Here is a 15706-nt window from a genome sequence, read left to right as displayed (position 1 = left end):
TGAGTATTTGAAGAACAGGCTTACATACTTACCCTGTTCACAGGACTAAGGTTGGGGTTTGTGCTGATGTATAGATTGCTTTTGGACTGTAAAGGAGGTGATGTAATCTTTGTTCTGGAGAGGCTATCAACTGCTATGTAAAAAAAGCAAGTATTTCAAGAAAACTTGAGTGAAAAATAGCTGGGACTCACTAGTGTCATATTGTGTCAGTAGAGAAAACCTGCAAAACTGTGCCCATGGTTACGACAGGGTGATTCAGGCTGGGACAATTGCACTAGAACAACTGATAGGAGAGTCTGAAGGGACGCTGAGGGATGATACAGTCTGTCCCCTAGCCCCAAGACAAGAACAGCTGTACTTAATCCCCTCTTGAGAATTGCTGGAGCTGTTCTAAACTCTTCTGAAGACAGAGGCTCCCCAAGCAATCCACTCCAATGACCGCTGAGCCTTAGAGTCGGAAGTTTATTCCTAATAGGGAATGTGAGCTGTCAAAATATGGCTATGTCTTCCCTTTTCCTTTGCCAGGCTAAAGAAGGCCTTTTCTTTACATCTTCTACCTAACGCTGTAGACTGTGATCATCCCTGATGCTTTTCCTGGAACTCCTGCTATTATCTGAAGTACTAACCATAACCTAGCGTTCTTCTCAACATTATATGTGCTTTACATAGGACATGCCTGTTAATCCAGGGCAGCGTGAATAGCTTTTTCCACATGAAAAAACATGAGCACTTAAAGAGAGAATACTATCTCACACTTTATTAGAATTTTTGTATCTGGAAAAAAAAAGGGAAGCCAAATAAAAAAAAAAAAAAAATGCAAACCTCTCCCTAAAAAGGAGACAAAGAGAGAAAACCAGGTAAGAACTTACAGAAGAAGGGAATCACATTGTGCTTTGAAGCTTCAAATTCTCATATCCCTAACAGAATTCTGAAGACAGCAAGTTCCAAGGATAAGACACCAACACTAATCCTGGAGCTTTGAAATTTAGAAACCTACAGTAAGTCTGCCAGTAGATCTTAATAGTTCTGAGGAAACGCAAAATAAGAAGCCGTCTCAGATAAGCTAAAGTATTTAAATGTGAAACTAGCTCATTAAAATGTATAAAGGACTAGACAAGAAGCTAGAACAAAGAATTCAGTGCTGTGGCTATGCCTGACAGATACAAGCAGGATAAACCAGTTGAAGTAAAGCTACAGAGCAACATGACTGGTGCTTACATCCATGAATAGGAACTTCAGGGTTGGATTTTTTTTTTTTTTTTTTGATTGGTTGTTCTTTCACTTTGGACTAGTTCTTCTCTGGTGTCATTGACAAAGCACTTACGATTACATTGCTAGGTCATTTACAATAATACAGTAGTTGCGCATAAACCATATTAAATATACAGAGTATTCTGGTGTACAAGGAGGCATTACCATCTTGGAGATGTATAATTCTTGTTTAAAGTCATCTGTCCTGTAAGTCATCTGCCCAGTCACGAACATAACAGCATGGAAGAGAATATGAGTGTTTCTAGGAATAAGCTTTTAAAATGCTCTGCAAATACAGGCACTATAAAAACAGTGAGTATTTGAAGAACAGGCTTACATACTTACCCTGTTCACAGGACTAAGGTTGGGGTTTGTGCTGATGTATAGATTGCTTTTGGACTGTAAAGGAGGTGATGTAATCTTTGTTCTGGAGAGGCTATCAACTGCTATGTAAAAAAAGCAAGTATTTCAAGAAAACTTGAGTGAAAAATAGCTGGGACTCGTTAGTGTCATATTGTGTCAGTAGAGAAAACCTGCAAAACTGTGCCCATGGTTACGACAGGGTGATTCAGGCTGGGACAATTGCACTAGAACAACTGATAGGAGAGTCTGAAGGGACGCTGAGGGATGATACAGTCTGTCCCCTAGCCCCAAGACAAGAACAGCTGTACTTAATCCCCTCTTGAGAATTGCTGGAGCTGTTCTAAACTCTTCTGAAGACAGAGGCTCCCCAAGCAATCCACTCCAATGACCGCTGAGCCTTAGAGTCGGAAGTTTATTCCTAATAGGGAATGTGAGCTGTCAAAATATGGCTATGTCTTCCCTTTTCCTTTGCCAGGCTAAAGAAGGCCTTTTCTTTACATCTTCTACCTAACGCTGTAGACTGTGATCATCCCTGATGCTTTTCCTGGAACTCCTGCTATTATCTGAAGTACTAACCATAACCTAGCGTTCTTCTCAACATTATATGTGCTTTACATAGGACATGCCTGTTAATCCAGGGCAGCGTGAATAGCTTTTTCCACATGAAAAAACATGAGCACTTAAAGAGAGAATACTATCTCACACTTTATTAGAAAAAATAGACTGCCAAATAAGCCTTCCATAAGCACCTTTTACCAGAGTTAAAGACAAAATTATATACCTGCCAATTTTATCCTCGAAGGTGAACAGAAGTCATTATATCTGACTCTTATCACAGCTGCTTGTAATTGCAGCATGTTGACGGTTTGATATTCTTCTACCTCAGCATTTCAGAATCTTCTCAGCTCAGTGGGGTATGTTAGCTTGCTGATGTGTTTCAATTGCCAGTAATTATTAGATTGTAAATGGACAAAATCCAATGCAATAAAATCAGGAAGCAAAACCCAAAACTCTTGCTAAAATTGAAGGAATGGCCTAAAGCCAATCTATCTGCTACAATCCTGTATTCTAGCTTTGATAAAAGGGAATATAGTTTTTCAATCTCAAAAAATGTAAGAAGAAAAAATTGTCAGAATAAGTTGAAAATCCTCAGCAATTGGCTGTTTTACTCCTGTTTGTATCAGCGTTTTATTCATGCTTGGTTCTACTGTATTAGTATGTTTGAATGCTGTCTTTCCTTCTGCTTCTGCAACCTAATATTCTTCAAGCATTTGACCTCAGCTTCTCAGTGGGTGCAAATTCAGCCCAGGATGGCCAATCTTCAAGTCCTAGTCACTCTAAATTCTTAGCTCCCAAGATTAGATGAGTATAAATATATTTCATCCAGCATGAAAATGGTAATTCTGTAGCATGTTAAAGCACAGTGCGTAATCAGAGCTAATGCTGGTAGTAACATTTTTACAGAATATTATCCAAATTCTTCTAAATACCGATCTTTTCAAGTAGAGATCCTTTGACCCTGAACATGATAACTTTTCATGCCTGTGCAGGTCCACAAGCAGCTGATAGGCAGCTCAGAGCCACTGACTTCACTGGGCAGGAGGAATGCTCAGTTCCACTGTCTGAATTTGACTCGTCACTGGAATTACCACATGCTAAGAAACAACCGAGGAAAAGGCATAATCTACTCCCAACAGCTCTTACTGCTCTAAGACACTTTGAACTTAACTATTGGTTCTGACACCAAACTGAGCCTAAGCAACAATATTTTTGAGATAATGACGAAGACCTAAGTAGATTACACAAGCCTCTGGAACAACAATCCAGAGCACAAAGTGGAGTTCCAGTGATGATGATCTTGAGGTAATCCAAGTGTCCTAAATTTTTTTCTACTTCCTACTGTCACGGTGCAGTGAAAAATAAAGTGTTCTGTAACACAGCATCTACCAGTTTCTATCCAGAGGTCAGGCCACCCAGTTAACTTAGATTGCCTCAGCAAGTTTCATGGGATTTTTTGCTGTCAGGGTCTTTTTGCCCTTTCTAATGAGTGAGATACAGCTCAGATACAGCTCACCTCCACAACGATGTTATAGCATCAAGACCTGAGAGAATAAGAAAACCTACTCCTCAACTGCATTGCATGTTGTGTTTCACTCAGCTTTATGTTTATTGATTACTACAGATTAGTAAGCTGTGAGTGCTAATTCTTGGGGGGATAAAGTAGTTAAGACTTAGCTAAATGATGGGACCAACAAAGGAAAACAGAACCTTCCCTATTGTCGGTCAGGGAATTAGGCTGATGTCCGTAACACAAAAAAGGCTGAAACAACACTATAGAACAACGTCACTTATTCTCATACAGACCCTTGCATAACAAATTTTTGAAGCTACTGTTTTTTGTCCCTTCCTTCCTTAAATGTAAACGTTGCAGTCACCATCACAGTTGTGAGGCAACACAGGCCACAGTGTTATTCAGACCTTGTTGATAAAATTGTGCATTGCTTTTTCCACCTGACCCAGCACGCACATCCACTCCCAAAGTCTGGCAGGTACAGGAGGATGGATGTTGGCTTTTTGGCATTAATTCAATCCTCATAATGGGAAGATGGTGTCAACAGACTGTGGGAGGCATGCAGAGGAACTGTTGACATACATAATTACTCACTATAATGCTGTTCACTCCTTAGTCATTGTCAAAGTAGTATGCATCACATTTTTCACTTGCTAAAATAGTAACTATTTTCTGGACTGGGATTCTTCTTTTCCTATGCTGGTTCTGATCTCTTCTGTCTGGAACTCTATGAATGCAGAGCAAGTAGGGCAGCTCAGGCAGAGGGGTCCCTCCCATCAGAACTTTACTCAGGGTCACCTTGAAAAAATCTTTCTGAGTTACTTTCCTCTTCTGCTAAGCGTGAATGCTGGTGGAGGTGAACAAGTACAGCACACACACTGACACCAAAACATACAGAAGAAGAAGGGTCCTGCCCTGGCCTGCTGGGCTTCCCCCCAGATAAAACCACTATAGCAGACACTTGGGTTATGGTTCTGAGAAAGAGATAGCTAAGACATAAAATAGGCACAGGGCTCCGAACGAGCTGCAAAAATAAAGTGCATGCTGCTACTGGAATTATCTAGATAACTAGAATTATCAGGGTCTACTAATGTCCCACGATATTAGCTGCAGCCTAGGGGTAGGGTTAGGCAGGGGCACCTCCTACACGAGGGTCAGGGTGTTCCCTCCCCACAAGACCTTTATAACCCTCTGACTACTTCTGAGTGTTACTCCCCTCCTGTGCTATTCACAGCTGGTGCCTGTGCTCACACCAAGCCCAGCACGACAGCACGCTGGAGCAGGACGCACAAGTCGGAGGACGCACGCACCAGAAAAGGCAGTACGCTGCACCCACACAGCAGCCCCCAGTGGAGAGTGATCAAGCTGCCAATGAAAGCAAGACTTTACAATATCGCTGTGTTTGGCATATTCCTAAATAGTCACAAGCACAGTTACAGTTGGTGCCTGAAATTTCAAACACAACAGATCAAATGCAGAATTAACCTACTTAATTTTAGATGAGTATGTTGCAGATGCCTGTCCTACTTGTGGGCAGATCGGTCAGGATGACTCCCTTATACACATGGAGGAAAACAAATGCTTCTAGTATACACGTCACCTTGTTGTAAACAGCTAGAATCTCTCAGATGAATAACAATTTGGGGGGTTAAGGACTGCCATCTAGCAAGCACCTTCTGATCCCAGCCATGAGGAGGTTCTGTTAGATAAAACATTGGAGAGTCCAGGGGAAACTGAAGATTCTCAGGGTTCAGACTTCATGGCATTAAGGCGCATTCATTAATGAAGCAGAGCCTACTTCCATGACACCATTTTGTTTTGGGTTTTTTCTTTTTAATTTCACATTGGGTTGATATAAAGCGTGACAGAACTTGATTACCATTGAATTTTACAGTTGTCTTGTTTTGACTTCAGAGAAGCAAAGTGCTGTTTGCATTCACTTACCAATCTCCAAAGAACAATCATGCCTTTTTGTCAAAACAAGTGATGTTATTGAGCTCACAGATCTTCTTTTAGGCCTTTTGCCCTACCCTAATAATGAGCAAGTAATTATCAGGGCAATCTAAGCACAATGAGGTTTTCACTGGAAATGATGAATCAAGAGAATTTCCAACTGAGACGTGATTCTTTTCAGACATTATAGACTCTGGTTATACTGAGCCAGATAAATAAGGAATGATCGATTATTCAGGTTCCCAGCATAAAGATTGAAGTGAATCTGGAAGCAGTTGCAAGACATTCTGGCTCTGAAGTCCTCAGGTCCAAGCCCCAAAATTTATCCCATCTTTTTATTATGGCAGTTTAGGGAGCTGGGTTTAATTCCCTGACAAGTAGATTGGCTGTTAAACAGGATGAAACCTAACATAGATCTCAGGAGTAATCTCAATTAGCGACTCAAGTTTTTATACCCCCAGAGCCTTTTAGCACAAAAAAGTTTTAGTGGTTTTTTTTGTATATCACGCAGACAAAAATGACTCAGAAAATTACTCATCAAACATGGCACTACTGAAATCTGCCCCTGTTCTTGGTAGATATCGTAACCTGATGACCTCGCACAGACAGCTTTAGGCTTTAAAGCATTATCTGAAATAAGTACAGAGAACACTAAGAGCTACCTGCTCTTAGGTATGCATATGCTAACCTATCTCTGTGCAACAGATCCATAGATCAAAAGCGTTGTATAACTTACGCTATTTATTTTTTTCTCAAGATAAGACAAACACTCTATAATCTCTCACAATTAAGCCAATACATTTTTGTTATTTCTAGGGGAACTGTGGGAAATTATGACAATCACGGAAAAATGTTACAATCATCTTACATATCTTAGAGTAGATCACAGTCCAAGTGATGTTAATGTTGCCCCAAAAACTATATTCCTATTCTCCAAATAACATTCTTGTGCCGGTGCATAGTCCCCAGTGCAGAAATTCAATTAAGTAAGGGACATATATCTATGCTGAATTAGTGACAGATTTGAATGCAAATGCAGCTCTCCGAGAAAACACCCTCCTAAACTAGCCTTCCACATAGGTTTGTATTTCTGCTACAGCTAAAATTCCAGCAAAGATCTGTGAAGTGTGTTGAAATCCATCTTGTTTCTGAAGAGAAGGGCAATATAGAGAGAACTCTGCTGTACTAACAGAAGCATCAGTATACAGATATTCAGCATCACATTATGTTGAAATCTACCTAAGTGGCCTTGCATTAATTTGTTTGCTTGTATCACTCCACTGAGGCCTCAGGTTGGTGCAAGCTATGTCAGCCCCCACGGCATGACCCACTGGTGTTAGAATGCACCGTAGGGGGTAATCTTTACCTGTTGAATATCTTAATTTCTGGGGGAAGTCCAAGGGTGACTGATACAGGCTGCTGCCCACAGTGTATTTGTCTCTCAGTGATCTGATCCCTCTCCAACTTTTAACTCTTACCATTCTTCTTGCCTTGAATAGTAAGTCAGTTCTCTGACTGCAACTTTGTGATTGATATGTCAGCAGAGTGCTGACCTATAAGGTTAATAAGGTTAATCCACAGAAGGAGTCTATTAAAAAAATGGTCTCCAGCCTAGGTTAAGGAAAGAGGAAAATGGCAGGAGAATAAAAAAGAAAAATAGAATAGGAAACAGAAATTACTTAGAAAACAGGAACTACAATAGCATTCTGCTGTGAGACCACTGACGTGAACAAAAAAGGCCTTTTAAAGAAGTTAAAATTAAGTTATGTCTTTAACCCTAAGTATCTGCAGAGAAAGCTGCCAAACTTTACCAGGGTGCATAAAGGCCTCATTTCAGGAACAGCTGTACTAGCACTCCAAACTGTCCATTTCTGCCCGCAGTTAGTTCACTAGGAGTCCAGTTTGCTTAGCTCTGCAGCCAGTGTTACCTTTTCCCAGGCCTAGTGTCACTGAAATCACAGCTAAGAAGTAAGTTAGGACTTGCCGTGTGTGCAGACTGGCACTCTGTGGGAGATGATAGGCTGCAACAGGGCAAGAAGTTTCTGTCTCCAGCTGTCACTGCTGTTGAGTCACATGTAACTGAATCAACACAAACAGTTTAGCCTAAAGATAATGCTTTAACTCCCACCCTCAAATAAACTACCCCCCCTAAAGTATAGCAGTATTAAACATGAACTACACAAAATACAAACCAATTAACTCTGTGCTAACCACTGTGATAGTACCCTAAATCAATGAGGTGGCTCTGCCTTCTAGGGTCCCTGAAGAAAAAACCAAGGTTTTTAAATTAAAAAAGGAAGATAATACTAGAGTAACATCCAGAATACCTAATTTTAAGTAGAGAAAAATTCATATTGAATATGCCAGAACAAAACGTAAAAAAGATTTTTTTATACAATTTTCCTCATGCCCAACTGTCATTAAAGCTGGAAACTATCCCCCAGACTTGGTTTTAGGTAATTGAGTGACTGCCTGGGTTGCAGTAAACTTTACTCAGTGCCTGACAGACCCTAGGAAGGTTCTCGTCTATCACCGCTAAAGCCTGGCGCTCTGCTCTCTCAGCCGTCTTCGCTCTCTGCTTGTCTCCAGGCTGCCATCCATGCACTGGGACCCTGACTTCTGCCTCCGATACCCTCTTGCCCCCTAGACAAGACTCTGCTCTTAAGGAAAAGGCTCATTTTTCCTCCTCCTAGGACAGCCCTAACACTCAACTCACATTATTTAAAGAAATATTGTGTAAAATCAGGAAAAAAAAATCAGGCATGCTTTTTACCCTGCTGAGGCAAGGGTAAAGATGTAAGAGAGACTTGCGCATTACAACTGGAATGTTGAAGTAAAAAAAAAAAAAAAAAAAGGCAAATGGTTTGATGCAAATGGGACAGTGAGCACATCATAGGCTAAAGTTTTATCATGTAAGCCTGAGAGATTGCACATTTGGTTTGTTTTCATGTTAGATTCAGGAGAACAGCACTGAACTTAAACTGCTCTTATATTTCACTCAAACAGCTGAAGGTAGAAATAAAAACTAACCCAACTTTTCATAATGGGTGCTATAAACAAGGCTATAAAAGTCAGAAAAGAGTTACTCTGGAATTGAAATATCAATAATAGGAAATATGAATCTCAAAGAAAAAAATTCTCTTTCTGTGCCGGAGACTCCTGCATGACGTAACTCTGAGAAAGACAAGAAGGAGGTGCAAGCATGATACTTGCTATGTAACCTCAGGACGAGTACCGGCGTAAGTGATGAAAAGACCAGGGCTGAGAGAGTCACTTGTCTCATAACCTGGAGGATTCTCAGATTCCTAGAGAAACAGCAGAACAATTCCCAGTTTCCAGACCAGAACTGAAAATTGTCATATATGAAAAGGTAAATCCTTCATGGCAGTAGCAGATTTTCCTATTAGTGCTAACAGAGTAAATTACAATTCTTTTTGTTCTTGATTTTTTGCTTTGCCCTCTAAATACACTCACTCTTCCTGCTCCCCACCAGTTCTTAAGTTGCCCCACAGTCATGATGACTTACTTTTTGCTGTGAGCAAATCAGAATTGGTGTGGTAAGAAGAAGGAATGTTATTTCTTCTGGTTCATTTAGTTGTCTGAGATTGTTTTTCAAATAATTTGACTTTGATAAATGGATACTGTGGACTCAGAACTATAAAATGGTTTAGTAAAGACAGAAAAAAAAAGTCTTGTCCTTTCTGAAGGAAGAGGTTAGAGCTTGTGTTCTTATTCTGCCAATGCTTTGATGAAAAGGGGAGGAAATAGTCTGAGCAAACCAGAGCTAGAAACTCCTCATATCCTCTTAACAAGGACACCCCTGAATGGCTTAAGACACCAAAATCACTGCATATTTTTACTGAAATAAATCATAGATGGTTGTAAAGCAGTTTTCTAATGCTTTGAAAATGTAAAGGTTTGGCCTATTCTTACTCGCCAAAATGTATTATCCTAAATAGATCCAGTTAACAGTTTCACTGAAACTATTTATAGTCAAATTGTTTGATAGATCCACTTTTTCTTGAAATACATGGATTTTGAAAATTAACATTTTGAACGGGATAGATTGGTTTTATATGTTGAATAATTACAATTCAACAGACTCAAATAGAGTGCTGAATCTTATTAATGAAGTGACTTTCCATACCATTCATTTAAAATAGTTTGAGGTGATCAAAACAAACTTATCAGAAGATAAGCTTTGCCAAGAGCAGTATCTTGAAATCTTGTTTCATTTAAGCATTAAAAGTTCACCTTTTTGCCTGACATATGATAGTTTATCAGAATCTTTAGCACACTATCTTAGCTAAATCTTGACATTTTCATGAGATGGAAAATTTGTTTCTACTTTTGATGAGCTCCAATTCTCACACTATTAAAATAGCAAGAACATAATCTTGCAGTAAATATTGACAGCAGCAATAGGCAAAATTTCAGTAGTTTAAATCAGATGCTTCCCCAAAAAGGAAGAAGAATCTTATCCTGAATGGTTATTCATTAAGCCATCAAATTATTCAAGGCAAAGCTAAAAATGTCTGGAAACAATTGCAACTTTCTATTTGTTTAAGAGCTTAAATACAAATATAGTCTGTGGTCTAAATTTAATGTGAGCTTATAAAGAGACAAAGATGCAAAGGAAACAAGATTATTCTTATGTATTCAGCTGCCTTGAAGGTAAATGAAACCCACAGATGCGGCACTGTGGCAAAACTGGCATCGTAGCTTTTGCTTATACGGTGCACGTTCCATGGATACAGTTACTGCTCCACAGTTCTCAAAACCTGGCACCTGCATGATGATTAACATGAGATCCAGGCGAGGGCTGGGAGGAGTGGATTCCCACCAATACTGAGGCTTTTAGGGGGAAAAAACCCCTGAAGTTTGCTGTTAGAGAGTGATAAAAACACAATTATGAATGAAAGAAGTTAAGGGGCAGAAGTAATACAAATACTGCACAAAAATATTTATGTACACCTATGCAGAAGAACCTAGAAATAAACATGAAGTAAGGGATTAAAATAAAATTTCTTTAGCACAGCTACTGAGAAATGCTGATTTTTCAGAAGGCAATACTCAATGATTATCCACAGTCCCTGTGGCATTTGCTCATGTCTGGAAACAACTGAATTTACTCCATTCAGGAATTACACCTGCATTTGTTAACTCTGGAACTTTGATTTAAAAATACTGCACCAAAACTACATAAGAAAAAAAACCAGACCAAACTAAAAGACAATCCATGTAAATCAAATTGGTATCTGTCAATTATTCCTCCCAGTAAACTACTGGCTAAACTGAAGTTCTGGTTTCTCAAGAGTTTGATAGGTATTTCACTACGTATTTTTAGCTAAAAAAGGAGTAACATTCCCTTGGAATAAAATTAAATGTATTCTGTTGTATATTTAACGTCACTGAAAAATTCTAATACACCTAAAGATCATCCTATAGAGATGGAAGCCTACACGTGCAAATACCAGTTAGACAAGATTCAGCCTATACTTTTACAAATATATGGGATTAGCGTCATGCTGATTAGCTAGCTATCATAATATCTATCTCAGTGATCAATATCCAAAACTTATCAAATCTTGTTTTTAGGATTAGTGTGGCTTTATTCTGCATGTTGTCATCAAAGTAAAGATTGGATCTTTACTCCAAGGTGTTCAACAGCTGGATTTGCTTCTAATACTATTTACACTGAAGAGCTCTGACATGCATAAGATGTCCAAATTTTGCAGATAACATATTGTGAATGAGCAGAGATCAAACTGGCAAACAAGGTAGTAACGGAAAGTGAGCCAACATTGAAGAGTGGGGAAGAAACACAATCATGTTTTTCCTAATTATACAGTTGGCTTCACTTCATACTTTGTCTTAAGTGAAAACAAGACATAGTGCATAAATAGAAAATCAACATGGAAGGGTAACAGAGACAACTTTACAAGAGCAGATGAGCAGAAAAAGAGGACTGCTTCAGGTGTAAGGCAGAGAACAGACAAAGAAACAGTGCCATAAGGACCAGGAAAAAAAATGAGAAGAGTGGGATTATAAAGGGTAGAAAACAGGAAAAACTAATATTTAAGCAAAGGCCCATACAAGTATGGCTCTGGGGTTGTGACTTTTGGTTTTATTTTACTCTCACTTTTACATCTAGTCCATAACGGGGTGAATTGATAAATTAGTGGAATTACTGGTGATACACATCCAACTGAAGAGCGCAGTATTGGGCCATGAGTTGTGAAAGAAGTTTGACGCAGAGACTGAAAGGAGAGAACTGGAGTTCTTTAGAGTAATATTTAGATAGTTTGCTTAAAGCTGGAGAACAAGGGAAACAATTAAAAGAAAGTGAAAACAAAAGATAAGGAAGACAATCTTTCACATTGAATACACAAACTGTATCCAATGCTTCTTTAGGTGATGGAAATGCAAAGCCTGTTAACGTGCCATCCCTTTTATCCTTGGCCTTGATTCATTATTAACTCTGGATTTACTTCTGATTTTATACCGTCAACCTTCTAGTGATTTATTTACTATGCAGTTAGTGAGACAAGTAAGATTCTTTTTGGTCTGAATTCATAATTCTACTGTCTATTATTTGCTGTCCTATTACCTTGCCAACAAGCACCAACTGTCAGCTGCATGGCTATGTGCGAAGGGTGGATAGGCCAATCATTGGTCACAAGGTAGGGTTCATATGTTGTTCCATCCATGTATAACGTAACCACAGGAAACTCAACATTGACAACGTAGTAATGCCATTCTTTATCACAAATCTGAAAGACAGAATGCAAGAGAAAAATATTAATTAGCACTTATTCTCAGGCGACTAATTTTTATATCCCATACGCTTTTTAAATTGTATTGTTTTCAAATTCCACTCATAGAAAAAAATATCATTATTGCAATTTATACATCACTAAAATTAATGAAAGTTAAAACAATGTTGATAAACACTCGTGGTATACTTGCAGAATATATTTGATAAATAGAGGCATCTTAAAACACTCTTTGAAAACAAGACATGGATAAAATAGAAAAATCAGACAATTTGGTATTTGCTCTATATTTTCACATTTGTTAATACATAATATTAGTTTCCTAATGTCTGTATTGACTTCTGAGAATACAAAACTGTATGTAAGAGATGCATACTTGGGACGTATCGGCATAGTTACTGGGGATCCCTATTAGCTTCAAATTAAGAAAACACATAGCACTTAAGTCCCTAGATTGATGAGTTATCAATGGTTTGATTCAATTGTCATTATTAACTTATTGCAGTAGTACTTAGAAAGTCCTATGCAATGCATCAGGACCTCCATAGCACTAGAAGGACCCCTCTTGTGCTCTGTATACACACAGATGGACAAGTAGTCTGTGTCTACCTGATTTGGGCAGGAAACTCCAATCTTCTCCATGCTCCATCTTTTGGCCCTGAGCTTTTTCCCAGATAGTCGGCAAAATTAGGATCTATATAGTTTCACCGATATACATCAGCTTTGGAAAGCAACAGCCACAGTTACGATGTACTTTCAAGATGACAATATTAGTGTCAAATCTCATATGAATTTCTGAGCTGGACAACCAGGGATTACTGCAAGATGGTCAAATTTGGGTTTAGTTCAGAAATGTACAGCTAGATGAATCAGTGCCTCTGAAGACAGAAGTCTAGCGTGTAAATATCAATGCCTGCCCAGTTCTTTTTTCCTTTGTTGTATCTTTCAGATTTAAAAGTTCAAAAGAATAAATCACAGCAAATTGGTAGGATGGGTGGGCTGTTTTTTAAAATGAAGCAATAGTTACAATCATGCTACTTTCAATTCTGTAGAGATACTTGTTTTGATGTATTAAGAAATGGAAGTGCTTGAATGCAGATATCCTTGCTGTTTCATACAGGCAAGCAGAAAAGTAATGTTTAAACATAACACTTTGTCCTTGGCCAGGTTAAGTGCTATCTGCTGCAATATCTGCCCTTTGAAAGGAAAAGCTAATGTTTTGTTCCAGAAGACATTTCAACAAGAACTTAATCACTTCTATTTCAAACACATACATTTATTACTGCAGACATCATAGCTCCACAGCGAGAGATAAATGCAGCAAGGGGCTGCTAGAGCCTTCCTTTTGTAAGCAGTAGACAGCACAAATGTTTTCTGAAGGTTAAATGAACTGAAACCAAAATTGAAAGTAAATAAATTGGAAGACTGAAAACTTTATTGAACAAACAGCAATCACGAATAATATTATGCGTTCCTCCCTTTCAAGGAAAAACAGCTTGCCAAGTTTCCTGACCTGATCATTAGAATGTGATGCGTCACAGCTGCATGTGTCAGACATTTTATATAAAACAAAATTAATGACGTGCCTGAGTTTGAGACATCTTGCATGACAAAAACTACAGGCGTTAATACTTGACACTTTTCAGAGAACTGTTCCAGAGTATTTCTGTTTTGCAACCCTAAACTGCATCGCTTGGGATGCCCCAAGTGCTATTAAATGAGTGAGCAATCCTCCTCATATTTAGCCAAAGCCAGAGCACTTTAATATAGCAAACCCAAACATTTTGGGACGTCATGTACACAAAGAGCACGATAACGTGTAGCTAGTCTGATTACTTTATTGACTGACCAATAGGGCAGTTACATTTTTCTAAGAAAATGTTTCTGGAAACACAAGATTACATAAATTCCACAATTCAAGACTCCAGCAACTGGGCTCCAGTGCTTCCAAGAAAAATGCAGGTGTCCAACTGCAGATGTCCACACTAGACAGAGTACTTACTAACCTTTATTTTTTCTGATACATTCTGGAACATAAGATAGTGCAAGTGTAGACAGCTTGGCGAAGTCCTCAAACCATCACTTGCCTGCTTTTCCTTAAATTCCAACACATAAACACATCAAGTTTTATTTTAAAGGGAATTTAGGCACTTAAAGTCTCAGCTCAGTGCTTCCTGAGATTTCAAAAGCACCCAAGCTGGTCAGGTGCTTAATTGTCATAGGATTTCAATACAGCTTAGGTACACAGACACATGTATATTCCACCAAAAGATCTTTAATTATCTGTACTGGGTCCCAGCGTAAAAACAAATATTCTGCAAGGAAACAATAACATTATTTAAAAACTCTGGAATACATCCCAGTCACTCAGCAGTAGGTAGTATTTCATGCCTGGCCATTTCACAGGCAACAAAATAATGAAATAAATAATTGTGGAGTGTAATTTGTTATGCTGTCGTTTCAGACACCTTCTTCACCTTCTTAACATAGGAAGCCAATTTTTTCCCTGCATGCATTCCACAGTGGCAATGGAATGTAATATGATTGCAGAGAAGCCATGAAAATAAAATCATAAGATCTACTAGTTCGGCAAATAAAGAAATTTTAATCATCTCAAGTAAGAACTTTATTTTTAAAAATCTAATTTATAAAGCTATCCTAATGAGATAAAATTACAGATGAGTGAGCTTGGCTTTCAAAGACTGCTGGATGGCTAGGTTGCTCTAATCACTCTGTCACGTCAGTCTGCCTCTAAAATGTTTTAAGCAAATCACAGTGAATTAACCAGCTTGAAGTCTTAGTGCTGATTACAAGCCATTGCTTTGGAATATGCTTTTATGAAATAGATGAAAACAGACTCAGTATAAATCTTATGAAGTAAGACATAAAGATTTATGTCTTTATAGCTCTTAGCTATAAAGCTCTTAGCATCTTCTGATGAAGAATGTCAGAGATTTTTCTGTTTTATCTTGGAATGCTTAGGAACGGACTGAAACCAAAGTACTTTGGTCTGAGAAGCACATGGTGCTTAGAAACAGACTTTGTTGGTCTGCAAAATGCCTCTTTTTATGGCTTTGTACATCAGGGCATGGCATGCACACATGAGAACAGGCACTTTACAGCTTACAGCTCTTTTAGCCTCACTTAGGTCAGCTGGGGCGTACTCATGCAAAATGGATCATTCACCTGTTTGGCTAGATACACAAAGAGAACTTGTACTTCGAGAAGCGTCCCAGTGCCTCAGTTCAGTACTGAAGAGCCATGCATATTCACAACCCTCTGCCTAGCTTTC

General features: G+C 38.7%; 1 protein-coding gene across 1 annotated transcript in view; it reads right to left on the bottom strand.

Moving 5' to 3' along the window:
* Positions 1-15706, bottom strand: part of CLSTN2 (calsyntenin 2) — a 268987-nt gene that overhangs the window by 17197 nt on the left and 236084 nt on the right. Inside the window, exon 10 of the mRNA XM_009325105.1 lies at positions 12249-12411. Within this exon, the coding sequence (XP_009323380.1) occupies positions 12249-12411 (163 nt within the window). The remainder of the gene's footprint in view (positions 1-12248; positions 12412-15706) is intronic.

This window comes from Pygoscelis adeliae, unplaced genomic scaffold (genome assembly GCF_000699105.1).
Source record: "Pygoscelis adeliae isolate BGI_AS28 unplaced genomic scaffold, ASM69910v1 Scaffold155, whole genome shotgun sequence".
In the NCBI taxonomy this organism is placed as follows: Eukaryota; Metazoa; Chordata; class Aves; order Sphenisciformes; family Spheniscidae; genus Pygoscelis; species Pygoscelis adeliae.
This window is presented reverse-complemented; position numbering and strand designations above follow the sequence as displayed.